The sequence below is a fragment of the Micrasema longulum genome, unplaced genomic scaffold, assembly GCF_059751315.1.
Source record: "Micrasema longulum isolate JH-2025_06_02 unplaced genomic scaffold, ASM5975131v1 h1tg000305l, whole genome shotgun sequence".
NCBI lineage: Eukaryota > Metazoa > Arthropoda > Insecta > Trichoptera > Brachycentridae > Micrasema > Micrasema longulum.
Window position 1 is genome coordinate 241,868 of NW_028277509.1, and position 27,790 is coordinate 269,657.

At 31.4% G+C, this 27,790-nt stretch overlaps 2 protein-coding genes across 2 annotated transcripts in view; one reads left to right on the top strand and one right to left on the bottom strand.

Moving 5' to 3' along the window:
- Positions 1 to 27,790, top strand: part of LOC148282691 (SEC14-like protein 2) — a 41,747-nt gene that overhangs the window by 2,561 nt on the left and 11,396 nt on the right. The window lies entirely within an intron of this gene.
- gudu (Armadillo repeat-containing protein gudu) lies at positions 6,452 to 27,028 on the bottom strand. Its single transcript, XM_088224697.1, has 7 exons — positions 26,640 to 27,028; positions 26,254 to 26,560; positions 25,363 to 25,696; positions 21,764 to 21,966; positions 20,317 to 20,497; positions 14,858 to 15,072; positions 6,452 to 7,072 (listed from the first exon to the last, which is right to left on the bottom strand). The coding sequence occupies exons 1-7, from the start codon at positions 27,026 to 27,028 to the stop codon at positions 6,944 to 6,946; spliced, it is 1,758 nt and encodes a 585-aa protein (XP_088080823.1). The 3' UTR covers positions 6,452 to 6,943.

A 27,790-nucleotide genomic window follows, 5' to 3' on the forward strand; every position in this document is an offset into this window, starting at 1 on the left:
TATATTGATGAAAAATGAAAAAGCGATCAACAAACTAATGTTTAAATTTAACAGGCAGGCGCTGTGGCGCTGTGGCGCAGTTGGTTAGACGGCCAACTGGGAAACTGGCGCCGCGTTTCCAATTCCCGCCAGTTGAAAGAAAAAAATTCAAGGAAGATTTTTTCCTCAATTGGTCTGGGTGTTGTCTTGTATTTTTCATAATCTCTTTCCATATCCCTTCTTTCCCACCTGCTGACAAGTCTTTAAATAGAGGCTTAGCGAGTTATTCCTGTTTTTTTTCAACTTAAAATACATACGCACGAAATTCCTAACGAGATATTGTTTAAAATGGTCAAAGTAAATATTGATTCTAAGTATTATCTTCCTTTAGATACTTTCGTATTATTTGTTGTGTAAATAGAAATTTGTGTGAACTTTTGTAATGAGCGTTTATTTACGCGTTACAAAAAATCCGTCACATGGAATTAAATTTCGCACGTGGTATGTATATTTTATATTGGTAATGGGTAATTAATAATCTATGATATTAAAAAATATAAGTAATTAAAACAATTTCAAACACTCTACTAATAATGAAATGTGAAGAGAAAAAAAAAGTATGGTGGGACTTAAAATAAAGTACGACAAATAAAAAAAGTACGACATTCAAGTTTGTAAGTGAAAATTCTTGATTTCGTGATGGGGCAAGGATATTTGGCGGCAGGTTGCACGATTATCTTTAAGTATAATTAATACTTTTATTATTAATATTACCAATTAAATTAAAATGCAATTCTTGTCCTTCAGTTTACGTTGGAAGAACATCAAGAAATTTTTATATTCGTGTTAAAGAACATATGCGGTGTCTTCACAATAATAGTTACTCTGAATTTAAATCAAATCACCTAATCAATTTAAATCATGACTTTAATAAAAATACTGGAGTTAAAATCTTGCATACAAATAATAAAGGGTTAAAAGTAAATAATATGGAAATATTTCACATTAGGAAAGCTCTAAAAAATAATGTTCCTTTGATCAATAATCAAACAAACTTCCAATATAGACCTTTATACGATGTTCCACTATAATGGTCACCCTATAAAACCTATTAACCGCCATCCCCTCTACTTTTTTCATTAATTCTCAAACAAGAGAATATTTTCATAATCAGTGCATGTTTGTCCTAATCAGTGCATGTGCTTTTTAAAATGCATGTCGTGTTGGTTTTATATTTTTGTGCAACAACTATGGTGAAGGTGTATAGTAGGTTTTGCATGTTGGTTTGATTGGTGCCCTGACGAAGAGACGGGTACGTCTCAAAACCGGTAGACAAAGAAAAGTCAGTAAGTGGTTATATACAAATATTTAATAACATTTAGTAATTCTTTTAAGTAATTAAAAAATAAAAATATGTTTAGGTATTTATTTCATAGAAATTAAACAGATAAAAGTAAGTAATGACATAAGTAAAGGAAATTAGATTTGAAAATAAAGTATATTCTCGGTGCTACTGAAAAAAAATTGGTAAATATTAAATGATTATTACTTTGGTATTAATGACAAAATTATTTAATTATAATAAAATACTCTAAATTAAAAAAACAGACACCAGATTTACCAAAAAACAATCTTAAAAATAAGGAACGCTTTTTCTATGCATAAAAGTGAAAAAGCATCTCTATAGCCATGTGCATTATAAAAAAAGGTATAAATACTTATGTTTTAATATCAGTGTAAAATAAAACAAAATAATGGTTCTTATTATTAAAAGTAAGTAATGTCACTTACTATCAAAAAACAAAAATAACTTTATTCTTAGTGCCCCTGAATAAAATGTTATGAGTAATAAGTCATATTAATGACAAAAATGTTTATTTTATTTTTATTTTTATGTATTAAGGAAAAACAACAGTTGTTATATAAGAATACAAAATATAAAAAATAGTACATACATCCAGTTAAAGTTTTTCACAAATATAATGAGAGAACATGTTACACAGTAAAGAGAAAAATAATATATTAAATAAGACATGAAAAAAAAAGAGCTCATAAGAAGGTTAAGGGATGAGGAAATAGAGTAGAGGAGTGGAGGAGAGGAATAGAGTTGAATATGTTTATAATATAGTTGACCAATTCAACATTTCGATATCAAAATAAAATAAACATATTTAATGGAACATAAACTTATTACACACTGACAAATGTTTCATTTTACAGTGTTTTCAAAAGTTTTTTTTTAAGTCACTAAGTTTTGGATTAAAAATATCTAAATGGGGACAAAGTAAATTAAATTTGGAGCAGCTACGATAGATAAACGAGTTTTGTACATAATTTTTTTGGGCAATGAATTATAAAAAAATGAACTTGTCGTGTTGACTTTACGGGATAATTTATTAAAATACGCTCCAAGAGATATGGACTATCGATAAAATTGTTTAAAATTTTGAAGAGAAAAGACAGATTAGAAATGCTTCTACCTTTAGTAAGGGAAGTTAAACCATGAAAGGAAGAAGAGTTTTCGTACGAGTCAAAATATATAAGAGATTTACGATCCAGAAGTTTAAAGAATCTATTCTGTATTCTATCTAGTTGTGATATATAAATTTTATATCGAGGATTCCAAACAACTTATTTAATTTAATAAAATAAACCTGAAATGTCTGTCTTCCCATTTCTTTCTATATTTTTGGGAGCAAAATTTCTTCATCACAAGTGATTCCATTTTTACTTTAACTTTTGACAGCTCGTCGAGAAGCTCCATAACTGCTATAATAGTAATATTTTGATATGTTCGACTCGGGTACTCGGGTGTTTAACGGTACGCATTTATGGGAATTTATTTGGTTCCTATTTATCTACGGTTGCCCAACATTTACGAATTTAAGAAGTTTATTATATATATAAGATACAACGCATTATGTTAAAGAACATTTAAAAGTCGATAGAATTTATTTGTCGCTAAAAAAAGAAAAACATCGTTTTTAATGTCAAAATGTCGCTTAATCTAGCGACAAAGTCACTAAATTGGCAACACTGACGTGGGGGCAGTTTAGCGATTTCGTCGCCAATGCGCGCACCAGCGTGCTGACCAACGTTTTGGCCAGGGTGTAGAGCCGCCTTTACACGTATGCGCGTTAATATACTTAACACAGTAATTATGATTACCTATTTAGTACTAAGATATTTTAATTTTCTCTCTTGAGCGATTTCTCTCTATGATTATTTGTGCCGGTCAAAATGAAACAATCGTAAATAAGCGCCAAAGTAGTAAAAATGCGCGTGTTCCAGTTCAAATTTGGAACGTCTGTCTCGGTGATTTTCAAATTGTGAAAGGCGTCGTTATTTCCATGACGCGAAACGGCACTTGCTTTACTGCAGACCGCTTCATATATTATATAGCTATGCTAATAATATTTCATTTGCATAGGTACCTATCTGACTTTTATTGACAAGAAAAAATATATACCTTACAGCCATTATCTCAGTGATAAGTAAAAGTAAAACTGTGTTACAAAAACACATTCACTACAGTTCTAAAATAATGTAGATTTTACGCCTCAAGGAAAATAAAACAAGTTTAGCTATTTTTAAATTTTATTTTAGAATGCCCTACACCATGTACCATTCTTAAATTACTTTCTTCAATTTCTTTTATATAATTATGTTTTTACTTTCACAGATGCGATGGACCCGCTCACGTAAACAAACCGAACAAAACACAAATTATGTCTCCTTTGTTCTTATAATATTTTTTTTAGTTTATAAAAATTGACTGTCCTTTTAGATTTTTGTAATTTTTTTTTTATTATTTGTAAATAAACTAAGGGGTATGTAAAATATTTATTTATACATCAACGGTTCAAAGAACCTCTTACAAAAAATAATAATTTACAGAAATAATCACAGCAGTGCACAATAATCGTGTAGGTAATAGTATGAAATAATAGAATAATTAAAACTAAACAATTTAGTAAACATATAATACAAAAAGTTAAAAAGAAACATAACATTTCTAAATAAAAGATAGCAATAAACATGAGAAAATCTTATGTACTAAATATAAATATAACACAGGAAAGTTGAGAATAACTAGATAATAATAATAAAAAAATTAATACAACATAAGTACTTACAAAAATAAAAGTTTTTTGAGCAATTAAACAAAAATAAAAAAAAGTTAAATGACTAAATAATACCTCTATTCAGTGAAATCATCATCATCAGTTGGTTTGAAGAAGTTGCCAATAATTCCTTTGGCTTTGGCCTTCTTTAAGCTGATGTTTTCTGGATCGTGTCGTCGTCCTTCTTGCCAACGTTTTGGACAGCATCCATTGCAGCGTCCATCATTTAGGCTTATTTTTATATGTCGAGCTGCGCCGACAATCAACGTGTAATCGATCTCCACCGGATTTTCTTCAGTAACACTCAGGAAGTTGCAGATGAATATAAATATCGATAAATGAACTTATTTACTTAAGAATTACAATCAACTCTACTTGTATATATGTATTAGTAAATCTAGCATTACAATATAGTAGGTAATCATCAAAATGTTACGTCTTAACTTAGAATTACGCACATAACGTCGAATTACGTGTATTGAATAATATAACAAGAATTATGGTCCTGTAGACAGGGAACATCCAATCATAGATAGTTTCGTTAAAAGGTGGCTTGAAATGCGTAAAGTATTTTGTCATCTACTAGCTAGATCCTTACGACCTCTTCAAAAGACAGAGTGGTGATTGTTACAGTGAGCAAAGTGGCCACTTAAACCAGCCAATATCGAAAGCCCCGTAAATAGTCTTCCATATTCCCTACAATATTCTCCATTTCTGTTGTAATATGTTAAAATGTATGTACTGATCATAGTTCGCTGGTATTGATAATTCAAGTGTAATTAATCTTTAAAGTACACGTCATAATAATAATGACATCCTAACCTCGACTTCATTGTTAGATTATTTAAAAAAATCGTTATGTACAAAAATTTCCTAATTCACAAAAATTTATAAAAAGAAATACCTAGTCATTTAGTCATTAAATCAATCTTCTGTACCTATAATATATTTTTTATTACCAAGTAAGTATAGTGTATTAATTTCCATTTGTGCTTGTTTTGAAAAATATTACTTCAGACGAAATATATATAAATTATGTTTAAAGATATAACTATGAATCTTTGTATATTTTCCAAATTTCCTAATATTTTTTCAACTCCGTATTTTTACTTATCACTCTACTAAACTAACAATAACGGCCGCCTTGTTTTGACATTTCTTTTTCATACCTGTTTTACGAATGTAAAAATACATATTTAGTGTTTAGCTCCTTCAACTTATGTATAAATAACGATGATGGGAGATTTTATAAATAGCCATTAAAAATTTCGCAAATGATGTGAAAGTTCGAATTTATTATTATTGTTGTGATTTGGCTAAACATGTGCCATTTTTGTCAGAGGCGGAGTAAGACTATTCACAGCTTGAACGTCAAATATTTTTAAAACGATTGTAAAATTATTGTTATCAAACAGAAAATGTTATTTTTCCCTTAAATTGGAGGTGCTAAAATAGTTTGTCAATCAACGAAGAAAAAATGGAAACCCAAAAACAAGGATATACTTTTGGTAATAGACAAAATAATACACTCGCCTTGTCCGGAACTGATTTAGCGATAAACACATTGCATGTATCTTCAGTAATGTTGTATCGTTAGTTAACAAAGTTTAATGAAAAGAGCTATTAGTTTAATATTATAAGCAATCAAATTTAGCTGATTATAAACCTTTTTTATTTATTAATGTTCCTAATTGAAAGGGGTTTTTTTACAAAAATTGCAAAACTGAAATTGGAATCTTTTCTCATTAACTGCAAAAAACATTCTACCAGTACATTAACATGTTTTCCACGTTTTACAATATTGCGTTCAAAACAATCCAAATGTTTCATTTATGTTTACAGTTAATGAGAACAGATTCCAATTTCAGTTACGCAGTTTTTGTAAAAAATTCTTCAATTGTAATAATTAATAATTCCTATTAATTATTTATACCGCTCATCTGATTATTTTATCCAGAAACTTCTTACGTTACTTTTGTTAACTAGTAACACGAAAATGCTATATAAAATAGAATGTAGAGTTATATTTGTTTAAAAGAAAATATTAAAGTGGATGTATTTATTGAAGTGGATGCATTTATTTAAGTGGGTAATTTTTATAGGAATAATGGAAATTCTTATGTACCCCTATGTTTAGTGACCAGTAAAATTACTAATGAAAATTTATCTTCAGAAAAGTTATTTTATAAAACAGAATTTATTGTATTTACTATATTTATTTTACTGTTTTTAATTGGTCGATTTTTCCAACAACTAAGAAGATATATTAGGATTCATTAAAATCACTGTTTTGCTCGAATATAAAAAACATAATTTTCTTCATTAATATAATTAAATAACGGTAAATTAATATATTGCACGATTTAAAAAACATTTATGAAAATCGTGTAAAATGACATCATTATTTGTTGTATATTTAAGTACCGTATGATATTTTAAAATATAACTTTGAAATGTTATGTCATTTCAAATATAATTTAAGAAAACTTTTGATTTGACGTTTGGATTAAATTTGACAGTTTGTAGGAGTGCGGTTCCGTTAAGCGATTACTAAAACTCGAACATGGATTCGCAATTTTTTCTATTTTGTAAAAACGTCATTGTTAAGAAAAATCTAGACAAAATTAAAATTGTATAATTTTACTATCGTCAAAATGGTGTTACGTAAGGTGAGCCTATTGATATTGAACATAATTATGGAAAAAACAACGCAATATTGAAAATACCCGCTTTAGACTAATTAATACAGAGCCTCTGATGAAAATCGTTACTTCTGTGACACATGTCCCCGTGAGCCAATGGATAATCTCTCAAATTAGTAACGGAAACAGGTGTTTTAGTTATTTGATTTTGCTTTTATCGCTATCCAGAGCTAATCTTCTAATATTACACAAACATCCAGCCGAAGCCTCTTGTAATTGTTCATCGGTCGATCCAACAGTCTCCAGTAAAAATTTTACAATCCCCGCCTGAAAATGAAAATATTTACATAAATTAGCAACGAAGTATTTGTAAAATATCGTCTATTGGTCAGAGTGATATGTGATTTGTAAAAAAAAAGAACAATGTCTTAAAATTGTCATTTTTTAATTATCTTTTCTTTTTACTGACGGCAATCATTGAAGCTGTGTAATTTTTATGTGTATTTTTCAGGTTTTTTTTTTGCCATTGTCTACATCATCATCATTCCCTTTCCGCACCCAATGGTGCATAGGGCACTGCATTGGTACACCAATCGCAGCGTATCTAGATCATTTTTGTTACATAACGGTAAGATGATCAATCTAACGTTTCAGGTACCAGTCCTGGGACTATGAAATATTCTGGTGTGAAAACTGGGATGTGAATTTATAAGTTGTTTAACACTTATTATTTCAAACTTTCTTTTTGAATACTGATATGTTTTTCCTTGTATCACAATATTTTTTTTAATTCCTTTTATGTATATTTTTTAACGAAATATTTGCGTTCTTGTGATTTTTCCAAATATTACATTTTGAGGGCAATTTTCAACTAGTTGCAAATAACTCACTATTAGAAAATGGTAATCAAGTTAAGGTAGAGTGGGATTCTTTGAGCTGTGAGTCCGAGACACTAGCCACGGGACCACAACCCGATTTAATAATTAAAAATTTGATTTTGTGACTTCGCCTTTTTTCTATACAGGAGTCTGACTTTTACATTTTCTCTGGTATTGTGATCATTGTCATCTTGGATTTAATATTTTTTTTCAAAAATTCTGTGTTTTTTTTTTAAATAATAATATTATACAGAAATATCATCGTAATGTAAAATATTCTTTGCTTTTGACTTATTTAAATAAGTTTCGGTTACGGCCGAAACCAGAACAGAAGCCAATATTCCGTTTGGTTTTAGCTGAAAATATTGTTTCTGTCAATCACTTTTATCACAATAAAAACGAGCATTTAATGACAAAATATTGTAATAAAACATTTTGCCATATGTATTGCCACAATTGCAAGATCCTGCTAGTTTTTATTGATCACCATGAAAAATATCATTTAATGATATCTATCTTTTATTTTCTTTTTTGTATAAAATTTTTATCTTTATTATTTAAACCTCGAAACATATTTGACATATTTCTCTAAACTGTACAGAAGCTCAATCACAAATAACTATCGACGTGATAACAATTTCTCCCCATGGTTGTTTATCGTATTCGCGATCACAATGGAACATCCGTGAACACCTAATATTAAATGTCAAAATATGTACGTTTCGCGACGTATAATCCTGCTGCGCAATCACATATTTGAATTTCACCGGTGTAAATATGGAAAATATTCCAAAACTGCTATTTTTATTTATTTATTTATTATTTATCACGCTATTTATTGCATTTAGCCGGCGGTTGGCAAGCCAAATGTCAAGATAAGCAGTCGCCATAGTAATTGTAATTTAATTTTCACTTTTTTGTATTAGATACTCCTTACTATTTTGCATATGCAATACATTGTATTATTTTTATAGTAAGCGCCGATTTTTTGCCAATGAACTGTATTTATTTACGAGGAAAACCAAAAACAAACCGACACGAGCGTTGACGTAGATATTACACAAGCGTTAACTTATGACTGCGATAACTTAAGCATGTTCATTATTGTTCATTGTGATCGCTCAAATTAAAAATAGTTTGCAATAAGCTAAGAGTTTGCCTACTTAACATGTACCATTTAAAACCATACATACCATACCCAGTGCTGAGACTAGGTTACTTGGGGCTAGTTGACCCAATTATTCAATATGGATTAAGAATATGGGGACTAAGTTTTAAATCTTATACGGATAGAGTCTTGAACTTACATGTACAAATTTTAAAAATTATCGTACCTGTAAAAATAAAGAATGAGGCAAAAGACAACAATAAAATATTATTTGATTTTGTTAACGCTTTGCCAATTAACAAACAGTGTCAGTATAAGATAATGACAGATCATTTCCTCGATTGCAATTTTAAATCCAAAATAAACCACCAGATCATGACCCGACAAGTATCGGCACAGCAGCTGATGGTACCACGACAGAAAAACTACTATGGTGACAGAACAATGGGTAGTGTAGTACCAAAACTGTACAATTTAATACCAGCTAAAAATCGCGAAGAAAAAAACCTAATTTCATTAAAAAAAATAGTCATAAAATTATTAAACAGCAAGTGAAACTTAAGTGTATAAATATATTTTATTCTTCAATTATTATTAAACTATGTACTTACTTATAATTTTTTTTTAAATGTAATGTAACCCGCAGACAAGCTTCGGCTTTGCGGGAGCAAAAATACAATTATGTATGTTACTTATTTGTTAAAATGAATAAAACTTAAAAAAAAAAAAAAAATGCTTAGCATATTTTTAATCACGTCGATGTGATTGAGCTGCAGGTTATAGGAACATTGTTTTCATAAATGCATTATTTGCTTTGGTTTAATTTTATTTATGTAGATTTGTGTGCCACTGTCGATAAATTCCTTCATCATTTATATGAGGAATTATCAAACAAGTGAAATGTTTGAACCTGTATTTCCAGTTCGGTTTCAACTTGCATGAAGTAATGAGGATTAAGGATTTATGCAACGTGTTTGCAGGTTCTACAAATCTGCGTGGGTGTTCACTCATTATGCTGTGATATAACTGATTTATTTATTTATTTATTGAATCGGCGTTTATTTTGTAAAACTCCATATTTATACTTTTAATTCGCGTATAATGATGGTTTCGTAGTACCAAAAGTATGAAATAAAAATGGTAATAGAACTCTTATTAATTTAGAACCTATCATTTTTAATTTATTACCGAAAGAACTTAAATTTAACTCCAGTGTAACGAGAGCAAAATAAGAGAGTGGCTACTTGATCAAAAGTTTATATACGAGATATCAATAGTAGCTTATGTGTAAATATTTTAATTTTTCATATACTTGTATTTAAATATATATTTATTATTATATGCATATATTTATTATTATTATTATTTGCATATACATGTACGAGTATATTCTGATCTTTCCGGCTGTTAATTATATATTTTAATTCATTGTTTTTATAAATGTAGATAATATAATATTATATAAGGTAGTATAAATATAAATTTCCACCAACAAGCTACAAAAAGTGGCTTGGTGGGATTTTAGTTTTAGTAAAAATATGATAATTTAAATGTTAAACCTGTAAAAACGTATAATCATATTTATAAAATAAGCAAAAAAATATAAAAATCGATTACTGATTTGAGCGTATTGAAGCGTTTTGTGACAATATGGAAATACCACTTTTTTAAAACATTTTAAAAGTAATAAGTGTCTATGAAATACTGTCCAGTAAAAAAATTGCTTCTTATTAGTAGCATAAAAAATATATTTAAATTCCCGCAAAAACGGTCATTGTTTTGGCCACGCCCCTAATACGTCACAATTCATGTGAATTATCAACTTCCAAAACAAACAACTCTTCCAAACTATTCATTTTTTTATAAAACGTCGTCACGAAGCTTGACGACAGAACTAGCGTTTTTTAGTGACATTTTTTTACAATTTCTTTTTCAAAGTTATACGTGAAAATATTTCTCCATAATATTCATAATGATTTTTTTTTTTTTTGTGTATGTACAAAAAATACACATACCAAAAAATAATGTTGTGTAATATTATTGGTTTTCGTAGTACGTGATATTTCCCTTCTCTAAAATTTTGTCTATCCCTGTTGTATAATGAAATATTGTATCAGTGCGCAAAAAAACTTTTTTTGTTGCATTTGTCAGTACGGCTGGATACTCGTAGGTACGTGAGTGATTAATTATTCATAAATTGTTTTAAATAAAAAAAATAGACCAGTTTCTCTTACCTTGACAAAGCCCGCCCGGACACGGATTTTTTTATCGACTGTATAAAAAAAAACAAGTATGTAGCTTGATTTCACTTCTCTACAACGTACCCATCTACGAAAAAGCAAATAATCCTAAATCAAATTTAATTTAATTAAACAGAATGCGGAAGTTCAGCGCTACTGGAAATTGGATATGAAAAGTGTTATTTTACACGCGGTTAAAATAAGTGCATTAAATTGTACCGCGAAGTTTCTTGAAAATATATAAAAATAAAATATTTTAATAAAAATGAGTTCCTTTTAACGACGGCACTAGTTCTTCCGAATCAACCAATGTCAGGGTTTCATTTAAATTTACATTACAATGTCAGGGTGTTGTGATTAAGTACATTGACAAAACCAGGGCCCCGATTACAATAGGAAGCTAACGGAACTATCCTAGTTGTTAATAAAGTAAATTTAATTGTTCTGCTCGAAAAAGTATACTTTTTATTTATTTGAAAATTAGAAGTATGTCCGTCATTTACCTGTAACCGAACACGTAAACAATATAAATTCATATTCAATTTTCCATACAGAAAATTCCATATTACTTTACAAAGTCTACAGACAATTTAAGATATTGTAATGCGAGCCCTGGAATGGATCCATGCCTGTGAACGTAAACTAATTAACTAATTCGTTTTCGCTGAATAAAAACCTGTCATTAATAACGTAAGTATTATGAAAACAAGTTTAGTATTCTGCACGTTTCCATGACAAATTGTGGCAGCCATTTTCGTGGTTGTGGTTATTATTTGAGTCAAGGTCAGTCAAGAAGATTGTCTCGAACAAGTTTATGATGTACTTGATCTTAAATCTTGCAAGGTAAGAGGTTCCTACTAATACGCTCCTAATTTATACAGAAATTAATAATAATTATAATAAAGTCACAAATAATTACTTTTCGATACCCAAATTATAATTTATTTAAACCATAAAAAAATGTTTATATGCCAATCGCTCGAAAAGGCATAAGCTATTCGCGTTATTAAAAACATCTGATATCGTTTACGATTTTTGAAAAAAATGACAAATCGCGGATATACAAGGAAAACCGGTCAACTACATTTTTGGCATATTTGAGTTATGAATACCTACCATTAACTTCAAATTGTTATCCTTTATCTACAGGTATAATCGGTTAAATGATATTACCGCCATTAACTGAGTTTCTGACAATTGTAGAGCAAGTAAAAACGTACATATAACATTTCTTCTCAAATCTTTACAAAGAAAATCATTTAAATGATTTTAAGTGTTTTTTTTTCAATTGAAGTTTACGTTTTTAATAATGAATATACAAGGAAAAACGGTTAAGTGTCTTTGTCTGATTTTCGTTACTAAAACAATATCACATCCAAAGTTTTTATTACAATTAAAAACAACTTCTATGTAAGTTTAGCTAATTTTTATTGAAGTAAAAATATCTGCCTCAATAAAACCTTACTACACTACAGCGAAAAACTGTGTTAAAAAAGACTTGTTAAAGTTATGCAAAACTGGAGTCATTCCCGAAGAATTCCATCATTGGTAAAAAAGGCTTTCCACTTCCGCTAATGTGATAGATGCTTTATCCGAAGATGAAGACAGTGTTGAATTTGATACAACTCAAATTCAGTTAGACAATGTCGCCGGCTAACTCAACCAGCACAAATTTCTTCACAAGGAAAATCAGTTAAATGCGGATTTTATTTTTCTTATCTTACTTAATTATTATTTTTCTCGAAATTCTGTTGCATTTTATTTCATATAAATTCGGTAATGTATAAAAATATGTTTTATGAATAATAAACAATGAGTATTAAAAAAAAAACAAAACTAGATTTTTAATGAACTTTAAAATTCAATTTACACAAAACTGGCTTTTTGCAGTTATCCGGTTTTCCTTGTATACCCACGAAATGTTCAGTGGTTTTTTAAAATCCTTTTATTATTTTTTAAAAGACTATTAAAGTAAACCAATATTTTTTAAAACATTTTTATGTTTCGTATTATCAATGCAACGATTTTTTATGTTTTGTAATTTTGAAATTACTCTGCGTGTCAAGTCACAAGTCACAAGTTCTCTTCGATGATTCCGCTGATTGGTGAATCAGCTTCTCGTACACCGGAAATCTAATAAATTATGAAACGTCTTCCGGCTGTGATATTAAATCACCTTAGTATTTTATAAAATACAAATTTTATTCAAAGACCGATACCTGTTTATCCATGAAGGTTATCCTAAAATCCTAAACAGGAAGGTTGATTACATGTCATTATGAATTCAAGTTCGGAGGGTCAACAATATTTATTACCTCTGTGATATTGAAACATCACCTGTTACTTGGATATAATAATCGGGGACTGTTGTGTAATACGAAATTACCTCAGCCAACCAAATCTCGTCCACCATTTGTGGAATTATAGTGTTTACACAAAAAAGAAAATTGCCACAAAGTTAAGCACTTCGATGATTCATTGAAGTATTGACAAAGCAAATTTTAGTCCCAGTTTTTTCACACTTCATTATATGTCATCTCAGACTAATCTTATTTGGTTATTGGCATACTAAATTATCTGTTATTTGACATAATACTCGTATTTTAACGGTAACCCACTAGACTTCTTCAAGAAGAAAAATTCTTGATAACATTTGTTTTATTCTCTCTTATTTTACTGTTTTTTTTATTACTTACGGTATGCAGTGTAAAGATAGGATTTTTTCAATGTGTTAAGAATATTTACGTCTTGATCTAGCGTGAATTGGCTGAGTTGGTCAACAGAGATCAATCAAATTCAGCCAACCCACGCCAATATCTTGATTGAAAAATTGAAAAAAAAAAAATTAACAAAAAAAATCGGAGAAAATATGAACGACAAATATGTTTCGTGTAAAATATTCGGTACAGAAAAAAATTCCGGACAGAAATCCTACCTAAGGTTGCGTATGCAAAAAATCGATGTTTTTTAATATTCTTCAAACCATATTCAAATTTATAAAATTATTTTTCGTGGCACATTATTTTTTAAATTTTCAATCAAAAATAGACATTTCCTACAGATAATTTGTATTAAATATAAAATTTAATACCTTTAACATTTTTAATAAATCAAATGGCATGTTAAATTAAATAAAAATTTAAATATTAAAAATAATATTTTATTTATTATAAGTATAAACTATATAAACAGATAATGGAAGATAACCCTGTTAACTTTCCATTATATTAGGGGTACTTGTATATTTTTTTCGTTTGCACCACAACAGGCCAGGAGGCCCAATTATTGTGGGAATTACAGCACAGAGCACCAGACTTGAGAAAAATCATGTTATTTTTCAATGTTCTCACCACGAATCGAACTCGGAATTTTCCATTCGTCTTAGCCATTACACGACGGAGGCCGCCTTACAAAATATATAACACCTGCATAACACCTATTCTCCTCTACGGATGAAAATCGTGTTACCTCACTGGGGCACAAAACAGCAAAATACTGAGTTTTGAGAATAGATGTCTCAGAAAAATCTTGGATGTGCGGTGGTTATATAATATAGATGATAATAAGAGAATGGACGCAACAAACTACGGTAACAACTGTCATCAAGCAGTAGCTTAGCATAGTAATGCAATGTGCGGCGGATGCCTCCAGAGAGCCTTAACCAGACTTGTCTACTTTACAAGGATCAGGTTCTCGACGCCCTGGACGACCGCTACTAACTGTTAATCGGCAGTTTATATCAGAACTCCGGGACGCGAACCTGACTTGGGAAAATGCACAGCCGCCAGAGATGCTCAGGGGATTTTTGTGGACACCATTTGCTCCAACTGGGGAGCGGACATGGTATGATAATGAAAATGTCAAAATACATATGTTTAACCTGTACCTGGTGCATGGTGAGGCAGTTGATGGGGTGGTACGACAAGTGGTAGAGGGCCAGAGCAGTGGCTCTGTGCACAGTGACGTCCTTAGAGGTGAGGTAACCCACCAGAGGCTCTATGGCCCCGAGTCTCCCAAACTGCTGCCTGTTGTCTCCCCAGTCGCAGCAATACGCCACGGCTTCCGCTAGACTTCTTCGGAGGCCATCGTCCGTTGTGTTCACTATACGAAGGGAAATAAGTTTTACTTTGTTTTTCTAATGTGGTTAGGAAAACAGATCAAAGTATCTAATTTATCAGAATCGGACTTATCAGCTCAGTTCACTTTACTATTTTTTTAAGTACATGAAAACTGTACACATGTTAAAAGTCTAAGTATAAATTATATATTTGAATGACATGTGAAATACGTAAAATAGTATATAAATAAAAAAAAAACATAAAATATACTCGTAATACCTAAGAACCTGCACAAAACTAGTTGATCTTGATTTTCTACTAAAATAATTACACTATCATTGTTTTCGATAAAAAAAATTATAAACAATTTGATTAAAAAGGTACAACGTGAATTCATTTTGAAAGGGCCAAGTCATTTTTTTAATTTTTTATTTTTTTTATTTTTTACAATAAACATAATAATAAAACAGAGTCTTAAAAAAATAAAGCATAATTACATATTTATGAAATACATATTAATTAAAAAATAGTAAACAAAAAAATCCCACAAAGGCATGGCCTGTTCGTGGGTATACAAGAAAATGTTAATTAATTTTTTTTATGTGGTTTACTCAGGAAAGTACAGTAAACTTTACTGTTTAGATATCACTCACATTAGAAATTAATACGACATTTTTCGGGCGTACATTACATCATCATTCCCTTTCCGCACCTAATGGTGCATATGCCACTTTATCGGTACATCAATCGTAGTGTAACGTGATAATTTTTGTTACATGAAGGTAAGGTAATAAGTTTTACGCTTCAGGTGCCAGTCCAGGGACTATGAAATATTCTAGTGTAAAAACACCTATTTCAAAAAATATTTCATGTCAACCACGCCGGGAATCGAACCCGAGACCTCTTGCATGATAGGTAAATGCGCTGACCATTACAAAAATTACAACACCACGAGGCCGAGATTATTTATTTATTTTATTTTATTAACATAAACGGCAAATCTGCCTTTTACAAATATTTATAATATTAACATATATGGCTTAATATTTTTTTTTTTCAAAAACATGAATATTAAAAACAAGATTTATAAGAATAAAAAAAAATCACACCAAAAATTTTACAAGATTTATATTTAAAAAAATAACCTAAAAATTATACAGCATATTCAGTAGAAAGTTAAAATAATAAAACATTCTACAGTAAAACAACAAGAAATCATAAATACTGTTTCACACAGGTAGGCAAAGTGAAAAAAAAATTGTACATGAAATGCATGAATAAATAAATATAATTACCATTCACCATCTTTGAAAAACTTCAAAAGGTTTGTTCTATAGGAACAATACCCTACACTAAATATATCAGATACGTGAGAATAACTATTGCCGAGTTCATGAAGTCTATTTAATACTGCATTACAAGTATACACTGTCCGTGAATTGTTGCTACAAAATAGTGGCACCTGTCTAGTCATTCTTCCAGGCACCCTGAAGTTGATGAGAGATAACAGTTCAGGGCAATCCCAGATTACATAATATATTTTCATTTAACTGAATTTATTAAATATTTGTATATAACCACTAACCGACTTTTCTATGTCTACCGGTTTCGAAACGTACCGTCTCTTCGTCAGGACACCAATTAAACCAACATGCAAAACCCACTTCACCATAGTTGTTGCACAAAAATATAAAACCAACATGATTTGCATTTTAATAAGGACATGCACTTGTCCTAATCCGCGAAGTTTTGTAATTCTGAAATTAGTAGAGGCTTAGCGGGTTATTCCTTTAAAAAAAAAAGTACGCGTGTGAGGTCTCAAGTTCTCTTCCGCTTCTTCTCAGTCAGTTCTGACGATTGGTCCGTTGACGGTAAGTAAACCGGAAATCTTCTACAACTCTCGTATCGTTGGTTGATTCATAAGAACTAGTGACGTCATTCAATGTAGTTCGTTTTTATTAAATTATCTTTCAATATTTTTTTCGTACATTTTTCAGGAAACTTTGCCGTATAATTGAATGCTCTAAATTTTAGCGCACGTAAAAAAATATTTTCAAGCGATGATTCCAAATACGTTTTATAATTATCTTTGGGTTATCAATTCAACTATTGATTTTCTTTGTGTTCAGTTCATTAGTCACAATCCCAATATTCAATATTAGAATCACAATAATAGAGACCAACTACCAAATCACAATATTAGAGATAATGAGAAAATAATTTCGTCTATTTTAGATTTGGTTTATCTTACATTTTTTCAAGCGATGTAAACATCGTAAATAACTAAAGTTATTGCACAATGGTCTTTTTTATTAGTAGGACTTTTGAAATGTTTTTTAAATGACCCGAAAAATATCTGCAGAAGTTTTTCACCATTAAATGTTTTTTGGTGTTGGGATTTTACAGGGAGAATTTTTTTAAAGAAAAATGCATACTAATTTATGTAAACCTCGTTTTTTCCGTTCAAACTATTGTATAAAACTATTCCACAGGTTACTGTGTATAATATCAGGTATAATTGGTTATGGTATATTTCTAATACGCAGTCGTTTGTAACTTGTAGAAAATATTCAATAATTTAGCGATTCGACGTTTAGGCAACATGCTCAAGCTTATAAAATATGTTTAAAAAATAAGAATGAATAAAGTTTTTTGAAAATAGAGCAATTGAGTAACTTAGATATCGCTTGCCTAAAGCAACAGTGAGATAAACCCCAAATTTCCGATTTTGAAATGCACATGCAGATATGTTAATAAATAAAATAAATAAATGTTTTTAAATAATTAAATATTGCAATCAGATAGTTAACCTATGTGAAAATATTGTATTCATAATTTACTTTAAATAATTTTATTCAGTCAGACTCCTTCAGAATGTGTTTTTCAGAGATATCTCACTGCTGCTTTGGGCAAACGATATTACGGGTATGGAAATGTTTACTAAAGGATTTAAACATTAGGAGGGCTTTCTGTAATGAATTTATATTTATGTAAACAAAGCAAGTAAATAAATTTCACAATCAAAATGTAGTTATTATAGCAATATTTAACAGCTTATTACTGTTTATTATTTTACGCAAACGCAGTGCAATCAAATCAAGTGAAGCGATACTTTTCCAATAATTTATTTATTTTATGATTTTCTTATTGCTCTGCAATCTCCGCTGGAACTCGAATAAACTTTTACTGGTGTTTTTACCGATATTATAAAATATTTTTACTCCAACAATTTGTGGTTGTCAATTTTAACAGTCAATCAATGTTTTGAAAGTAGGTGATACTTAAATTGTGCAAATTTTCTTATGCTTCGGTTGTTTTATGTTTGGTGAATAGTCATAATACTTAGCACGCAATACGTAAAAGTTTTCTAAAGAAACACAACAGAATATTTATGTAATTGTTTGTGCATTATCATGTCAGGTATTATTAATTTTCACAATTATTACAGTAAGTCTCAAAGGCCACAGAATAGAGGAACAAACTAAAAAAACGTCGCAAACAATGAAAGAGAATGTCGAATGCTATGCTAATTTATTTAACACAGCATATACAAATTTATTTGTCAAACCATGAAAAATCTACGCAACAAAAGATATATTAACTATTCGTTAACAAAAGCTTAGAATTTTATTTTTTTTTACTTTTGTAGAATATCTATAATTATGTACATTCTAAGAATTCACTTATGCAAAACACTGTATTAAAAAAATCTAGCTATCAAAGTTTTCGAAAATAACTGTTTTCGTTGTAAAATATTTTTTTTACTCAATTTATGTACCTTATTTGTACCCAAATAAATCAAGAAAATGTCCTAATCATTTTAATTTTGCGTTATAAAAAATAATAAAATAACTGTTTTATTTTACTTTTCCATCGTGCTGTGTAGTCATTACACATGCAAAAATGAGAGATTTTGAATCGGAAAAATGTAATATTCATAGGCAATTGCTTAAAAGTAATAATATTTTTGATTTAATTGCTAAACACACGAAAAAACCACCAGCTCTTGCTCGCAGCGCCAGCGACATAACCGCCCCTGGCAAAAGTCAGGAAAAAGAAGTCTACTAGCTGGCGTCTGGGAAAAGTACTAGAAATTTTGCCGTATCGCGCGTGTGTTCTCGCTCCCGAATATACTTGTATTATCGAAAGTGAGACGTAAAATATTGAATTGATTATGGTTCACTATCGGGCAGGCATAACACTGATGCTATTTCTCTGTTCTAAAGTACTGACACGATATACAACTTTGTTATTGTTCCCTTGGGTTTTTATTCTACGTATTACGTAGTTCGGTGGGATCCATAAGGCAATCAGTTTTATCTATTTCTAGTTTACCACAATTATCATTTTTCATGATGGCGCGTTTTTTGTGAGTTTTTTTTCTGTAGGTACTTGTTGCAACTGATGTTATTTAGTTTCTAAAATCTTGCTACGTGCATATTATTATAACCAACTCTTTTATCTTGTTTTTGTATACCTCTATATATGATTTTTTAAATGTTTGCTATTCATTGTCTGTATTGATTTTGTTGTTTCGATGTTATTTCATTGAAATTTGTTGATATGTAACTTGTTTTCGGCCGATGTTATCATATTTTGGTTGAAGGCCTCAATAAACGAAAAAAACACATTGGTTAAACAGATTACTTCCTGGTTATGTACCTACTAAGTATAATACATTGTTTTTCTTATGTTATACTTGCTATATTTTTGTGATTAGTTAATTTGTGTTTTAATTCCGCGATAATCGTGTTTATTGACAATGTAAAAAAAATACAGATACCTATATTATTCTTATAATACTCACGTACGTATCTAGAGTATCTAAGATAAAAAATATTATATGGACAATCTTTGAGAATCTTTCGTATTAAAAATTGTAGGCAGAAAAATGAGCCATGGCTCCAAACTCCAAACGACCGATTATTTTAAGGATCATTTGGGATATTTTTCTTCTTTTTCCCGCCGCTTTAACCCAGTTCATCTAGGGTCGGGCCTCCTTGTATGCAAGTGACAGGATATTCTGTCCTCGGTTGTCATAAGTCATAACGGAAACATCTTGTGCCGCCAAGTCCTTTTCAATATTAGACCACCACGTTGCTGGGGGTCTGCCTCTACCTACAAGTTCAGTAGGAATGTTGAGTGCCCTTTTTAATAAATAGTCCTCATTTCTACGCTAACCTTACCATCCCATCTCACCCTGCTTTCTTTCGGCTATCGGTGCCGTAAATCCGTTATATACTATCAGATAAGGAGCCGTTAGGATGAATAACAACAAAACAATCACCTAAAGCAGCCAGTTTGGCAACCACTCCATGGTCAGATATAACAGCCAGGTTCTCCTTGTCTTTTGCTATGACTGCAAGAGCGGCGCATACTGCCGCCAGGACACAGTTATCAGGTGACTTCAGTAGAGAGACTATGAGCTCCAGCGCGCCTACAAAACTGCGAACCAGTACGCCTGAATCCTGGAAACAATTCAGTTGAAGAAACAGCGTGAACAAATCGTTATATTTTTTTGTAAATCATCATCCTTCAATTCCTTCAATTACATCAATGTTTTTTTTATTTAACATATTTACGGATAATGTCCAATTCAAACAAACCATATAACGAAAAACAATATTAATACAGAAACAAACAATAGAAGGAAACAACAAAGAAAAACAAAGACAAGTTGATACATTAGACAGGCATTATGGAATCCAGGTTAATTTTACAAATAGTGGATAATATACTGTAAGTTCTAGTATATCAGTTGCATTGTATCATATATATTTACGTATTTATTCAACTTTATATTTGTACATTGTCGGGCTTGTTACCAATTGGCAATTTCTTCCAACCAACCGATAGAATAATAGGTGTTATTTATTTGTTTTAGTTTCAGTATAGATTAATGCGAAAAAAATATATACTAAAATATTACTTCAATATGTCAGTGGCGAACGGTAGGTTTTTAGATAGGTAAGCTGCAATAAAAATATAAATAATAAATAATAGTTTTCATAAAAATATGTGTAAGTAAATAAATTATTATCGATTCTAGTATTTAATGGGAATAGGGGAATAAAGGGAGAGGAAAAGATGAGAGATTTAGAAAAAAGGGAGACGTTTTCATAGACGTGATTTGAACAATGCTACCGTAGTAACAATATATTTATCTTTGATACTCCTAGTGGATGGGAGATGATTCCACAGTCGATCCGCATAGAGTGTAGATGACCTTGAAAAGGAGGAATTATAAATAATGTATCACGATCATTTTCACGAAATTTGAAACACTAAGATGTGAGACTAACTTTTACGCCATGAACTAGAAATACCTAATAATTATTAGAAAATTTGTTATAAGGTACTATAACATAACAGTCTGTTCCTCTGTCTCTTATTATTCATCATCATCATTACCAGACGCATATTTGCTATTGATGGTTACTGCTCTTTCAAATAATAAACTAGAAAGATCGTGAATCTTCGGTCTAAAGGCCGCTCAAATTTAAAAGAAATGTATTTTGATAAGTTTTATTAAATTGTTTATTGACCAAAGAGTTACAATTGGAGTGATACGAAGCGGCCCTACACAAGGATGCTTTTTTAGCATCGTATTTAGTAAAATTGATAAAACTATAATTGGCCTATGATTTTGGTTTATTTGTAAATATGTGTTTTTTTGTAATAACTATTGTTTTCTAAATAAACCAATATTATTGAAAAAAATATATTAATCTCACCTTCGCATTCTCGACACAAGGACACAATGCTAAGCAGGCGCTCGCTTGAACCCAGGGAGAATCATTCTTCAGTAAAGACCAAATAAGTCTCACAGCATCCAACTCCTCAAGCTGCTCCATGCAGCTGCGATCCTTAGCACACTCCGTGAGGACGAGACACACGTTCTGCAACAGTGGCTGATGGCTGCTGTTCAAATGATTTACTGCAAGAATTCCATTTGAATTTTTGTACTGTGGTCAATTTAGATTATTTATTTAAGTATTATATACAGGGGTAGGCACTCGAAGTGTTACCAACTTCACGCTGCTAGAGCAACCAGACTGCCAATAAAAGAGCGCTCATGTTTTAACACGTGTCAGTCTGTTATATTTTTAATAATTCCACCGAAGCATATCGTGTTACGTCATATTTTAAAAAGTTATAGAAATGGAATTCAAACTCAACAGTGTAATTGCTCTGTATTTGGTTGGAAAATCATGTGAACAAAATGTTTGTGTATCGGACCATTTCCGTTTTTTTTTTTTTTTAATGGGAGTTGCTTTATTATTTACCTTGCCTATAATATACAAGGTTTATATTTGAAATAGTGGATTTTTCTGCAATTAAATTTCTTTAAATTTAACTAAACTGTTAGGATCGGGAGGGATATACTTATGTGAGCCGATCAGGAACATCTCAGCATTTGCTCATGTAGAGAGGAAACCACTTAAAACTCTTCAAGAGAAGCCGGCCTGTTGGCAGTAGTCAACAGGCCTTCCGTTCCACTAGAGGAGTTTTCGGCATTTTGTTCCCTACGTTGGTTTATTTTACCAATTGCCTGCACTATATTGACCATGTATGATACTACCTCTCGTGTGAGTTCTTTATTACCTATCACCGATGGGATATTGCATAGATCTTCACCCAGGCTTCTACATCGCGCCTCTATCTGTTGTCACCATTGCCATTTCCGTAACAATGATACTGGTAGCATAAAAAACGCCATGGAGGTAAACATCCAAAAACAGCAACATTGACAGAAATGGTTCGAAAGGTGAAGGCCAAAATTCAACGTAATCCACGACAAAGCGCAATTCAATTGGCGAAAAATCTCAATGTGTCTGCTCGTAGCATGGGGCGCATATTAAAACATGAACTACGATTGAAGCCCTACAAAATACAAAAGGTGCAAGATTTAACGCTTGCACAAAAGGCAGTTCGCCTAGCAAGAGCAAAGGTGTTAAAACACTTGCACGTTGGTGGCGAGCTAGAAAATTTGGTCTTTTCTGATGATTTTTTTTTTACGATTCAGCAATATGTAAACAAACATAACGATCGTGTATGGTTACAGTACAAATTAAAACACAATTTAGACCAGCGAATTGCTCTGCGAAGGCAAGCGCCTGCATCAGTGATGGTTTGGGCCGCGGTAACTGCCAAAGGACGCTCACCACTCGTTTTCATTGAACATGGCGTAAAAGTACATCAGCAAATCTACCGTGAAAAGATTTTAAAAGATGTTATGTTACCTTGGGCACGTAAAAAAATCGGTAGAGACTATTGGACGTTTCAACGAGACTCGTCACCATAAAGCATAAAGCCCGTGAAACCCAACGTTCTTTACAAGAAAAAGATCCCAGCTTCATTTCATCACAACAGTGGCCTCCATATCCTCCGGACTTAAACCCAATGGACTTTTCCATATGGTCCATTTTAGAGGCCAAGGTATCAGCTAAAAAATATGAGACGGTCGACGCTTTAAAGAATGCTCTTCGCCGAGAATGGGACAAAATACCATCAGCCCACATTCGTGCAGCGCGTGAAGCCTTCTTGGACAGACGCGATGCTTTTATCCGCGCTAAAGGTGGCTACATCGAACAATATCTTTTTTAATTGAAATATTTTTACGATATACTGAAGTTTTTAAATTAAATAAATCGAAATTGACAAAATTGCAGAATTTTTAATTGGTAACACTTCTAGTGCCGACCCCTTTATACTACTTAAAGATTTAAGATAAATAATACATTACTAATGTTGTTGAGCTCATACAAATTAATTGAGCGGCAAAATATTTTTCAGTGTACACTCACTTAGAAGGTTGCATAAATTCTTGCAATTAACAGGCTGGCAATTATTGCTAATAAATTTGGGAATATTGTTGATATTTTAAACACGAGTGGTTCACAAATCAAAAAATGTCTAGAATCTCACTTTATACTTTTAATTTACGATAATTGTATTTAGTTTTCTCCTTATATACAAGTGTGTATTGTATCTTATCTTAGTTTTTATTTTCCATTTTAATTTTGTTGTCCAATTGTGTTTGGTTTCATTAATGTAAAATGTTGAATTTAATTTGTTGGTTTTACATCATGTGTACGTGTACTCATGTAGTAGTATATTTATTTTTGTATTTCTGTTTACAATAAAAGGCGGTAAGACGTGTAAAAAAAAACTTGAAGAGGAGAACGATATAATGTACTTTCCTCACCTTGAATTTTGTCGCTGAATACGGGCAATTGTTAATTTCCATTTTTGTATTTATTTATATTCTTATATTTATATTTGTACATTGGCCTGCTTTTTGCATAATGCCAGTTATTTTTTACTCGCTAATAAAATAAAAGTTGTTATTTATATCATTTAGGTTTCAAAACGTATGCGAGAAAAAAGAACAAAATAGATTCGAAAATAGAACTAGCGACATGACGTGTGTTCAAACTAAGTAATATCAATGCCGTAATGAAGCGGGTTGTGGTCTCGTAGCTAGTGTCGCGGGTTCACGGATCAGAGGACCGAGCTTTGACCCCCTAACTTGATTCCAATTTTATTTATTTATTTATTTTTATTTGAAAAAAAAACAACAGTTTTTACATATATTGAAAACAGAATATAAGAATATATATAAACGAAAATTGTGAAAACAGTCAATATAATTTTTTCCACGGTGGTGTAAGCTATCGATTAAGTACATTATCGGTATCAAAATAAAAGCAATTTAACAATTAAGAAATGTTAGGCACTTAGAAGTTGCAAATAAAATAAAAATACAAATATTTATATACAGTAATAAAAATAAAGTAAATAGAAACAAGATAAATTTAAATTTAAAGAATAAGAAAAGAAAAAAGTTATATCAAAATAATGTAAAAGGTACAAAAATATAATAATGAACATACGAGTACATACATAATTACTGACATCGTATAATTAAGCGGGTGTCTGTCTATAAGGAATCTTCTATATTTCATATAGGAGAGATGAAAAATGTTTGCGTGACCGGAGAGAACAGTATTATAATAATGACATGCTCTAAAGAAAAAGTCGTTTTTCCTTGAGTTAGTCGTAGGTACTGGCAAATTAAATGTTGTGTGGAGTCTTGTTCTGTTGGGTACAAGATATTCTAAAGATCTTTTTTTAACATTAACTTATTTACAACTCGTTGAAAATAACAATAATTATTATTCTGAACGCTCTAAAGGGAGTAGGGAACGCTTTTCTAGCACGTAATTTATGTACTAATTGCACGTTAATAAAATGTTTTCTACCCCCGCGAAGGCGTTCAGAATCGCACCCCAAGTCTTTATTATACGTCAGTGGTGATAATCGTTTTTACCCAAAAGCGGTATCCCCTCGGAGCGCAGCGCCTCCCTGCCGGCCTTGCTCCTGGCCGCCTCCGCCAGCGCGCCCGCCGCGTTGGTGAGCACCTCGTCGCACTCGTGGTCCAGCAGCGCCACGACCGCCGCGGCGGCGGGCGGCGTCACGTGCGCGGCGTTGCCGCCGCCCGCCCAGCAGCGCCACAGCGCGCCCGCCAGCGCGGCCAGCAGCGGCCGCTGCGCGCGCGCGCCCTCCAGCGCGGCCACCAGCGGCGCCACGCCGCCCGCGGCGCGCACGGCGGACCGGGTTCCGGGATCCGACGCGCACTTGTAAATCGCTCGACTGCAGTACATCTAGACAAAAATATGTACACAAATTATTTTATTTTACTTTATTTCATTTTTATTTATTTATTTTGTTTTTTTATTTTATTTTATTTAAATTTAAAAAGAAAATTAAATGTTATTAAAAAAAAAAAAAAAATATCTTTTTTATTTTATTAACATTTATTACATATATATTCTATTTTAGTTTAAATACGGATTCATTTATTATTTATTTATTTATTTATAGACTTATTTGGTACATTTAACAATGGTAAATACATTTTTTTATAATATAATATACAGGTACAGTTGAAATAAAATACGTATTCTTACCATCCTGACATTTTTAGATATCATACTTCAAAGTCATTGCTCAGCAGTTCTAGAAGTATTAGGTTCCTATCAGACTAACAGATTCTTTCCTAAAAGTCTTCTTGGAGCTATATGAATTACTATTTAGTTTTCAACTTATCAATACCTACACTAAAATTCGTGATACGTGGATAATTTATTTTTTAAGATTTAAACCACGGACTATTTTTATCCTCAAATCTAACCATGAATTATAATATTGTTGTACTTACTACCAGCTCCGAGTTTTCTCCATTGAGGTGTTTTACAATATCAGGAACCATTCCTTCAGTCTGTATTGCCAATTGAAACGAAGGCTCCGAAGCGCATTCTTGCAAAGTGCCAATGGTCGGTATTGCAATGTCAATATGTGTCGTCTTCAATAGTCTTTGGATGAGAGGTATAATTCCATGCTTCCGCATGGCTTCTCTGTTCCGACACGAGGCTGACATGGACCATAGCGCCCTCATCCCAGCTCTGGTGATGTCCAACATTGTCTTCTCCTCGTCCGTCAAATCGCTAACCTCCGTCATGAGACACCTAGAGCCAACCGAATCATTCAACTATTCTATCGAGAATATAAAATGTATCAAATTTTGCTGATTTTAATACCGCTCACCTTACACTAATATCTAGTAGATCTACCAGTTTTGGTATTCCGCCGTTTTTCCTGACAAACTTGCGTGCTTTTCTCACTTTTCCTAGGTTAGCCACAGTTTCAGCCGCGAGAATTTGTAATTCTTTAGATTGATCAGATAGAATCGAAACCAATAAAGGAACGGCCCCCAAATCTGTTACTTTTTTTCTTATGTCTAAATGGTTCGTTATTTCTTTCAACACGTACAGCGTCCCTATTTTACATTTCATGTCTTTTGTCTCTAAAAGGTTTATCAAAATTTCTAATCCTCCTGCGTCCTGTATCGCGACTTGATTCAATTCGACGGTCAGATCGTGATCTTTCAAACAGGACAAGGAGACCATTGTGGCTGTTTGGTTTCCGGCTTTCATGTACTTAACCAGTTTTTGTATATGCCAGTAATCGGGTGGAATATTATCCGCATTTTTAAGGGCATCCAAATCGTGTCCATCGTCCGAAGAAGTTGAAGACGCTGACGATAAATCACTATCTGATCCTTCTGTAACTAGAACTATCCTCGGCCCTTCGTTCAGGTCTGAATTTGTGTTACTAAATTTTTCCAAAGACATATTGAGTCTTTTGATAAGACAACTCTATCACTGAATCAAATATTTACTACTCAATGCACCTGAAATCAAAATTAACTTTATCGACCAAACGCGTTTCTCGTTTCCATGGTGATATTTGAATTTAAGGCTATTTTTAATGTTAAGGGTTGATAATTTGATGAGGTTTCGTGACGTTTACAATAAAATTATCATAAATACAAATAATATTCTCCTTTAATTTTATAAATATTATGTTATGAATATGTTACATAATTTTTATTTAAATTTGTAAAAATTCTAACGTGTTTCAAAAGTATCTACACACATAATTTCATAATTTTAGTTTAATAATCAAATTAATAATTTTATCATAACATTATCTTCACTGTATTTAAATAATATTATCAGATACCTACAATACAATTAAATTATGTATTTTTTCATGACATTTTATCAAAATCAACTATTTATCACTCCAACGCGATGTAAATCATTAATACGGTACAAAAAATTGAAACATCAGTGTTTAATTATATAATAAAAATTTAATATAATAATTTATTAAATAATAGAAATGAATGTGAA

Coding starts and splice junctions, on each gene's coding strand:
- gudu (XM_088224697.1), bottom strand. CDS start 27,028: ATGAAAGCCGGAAACCAAACAGCCACAATGGTCTCCTTGTCCTGTTTG. Junction 25,697..26,253: donor GAGAAAACTCGGAGCTGGTA/GTAAGTACAACA, acceptor ATTTTTGTCTAG/ATGTACTGCAGTCGAGCGAT. Junction 20,498..21,763: donor CTTGTGTCGAGAATGCGAAG/GTGAGATTAATA, acceptor AATTGTTTCCAG/GATTCAGGCGTACTGGTTCG.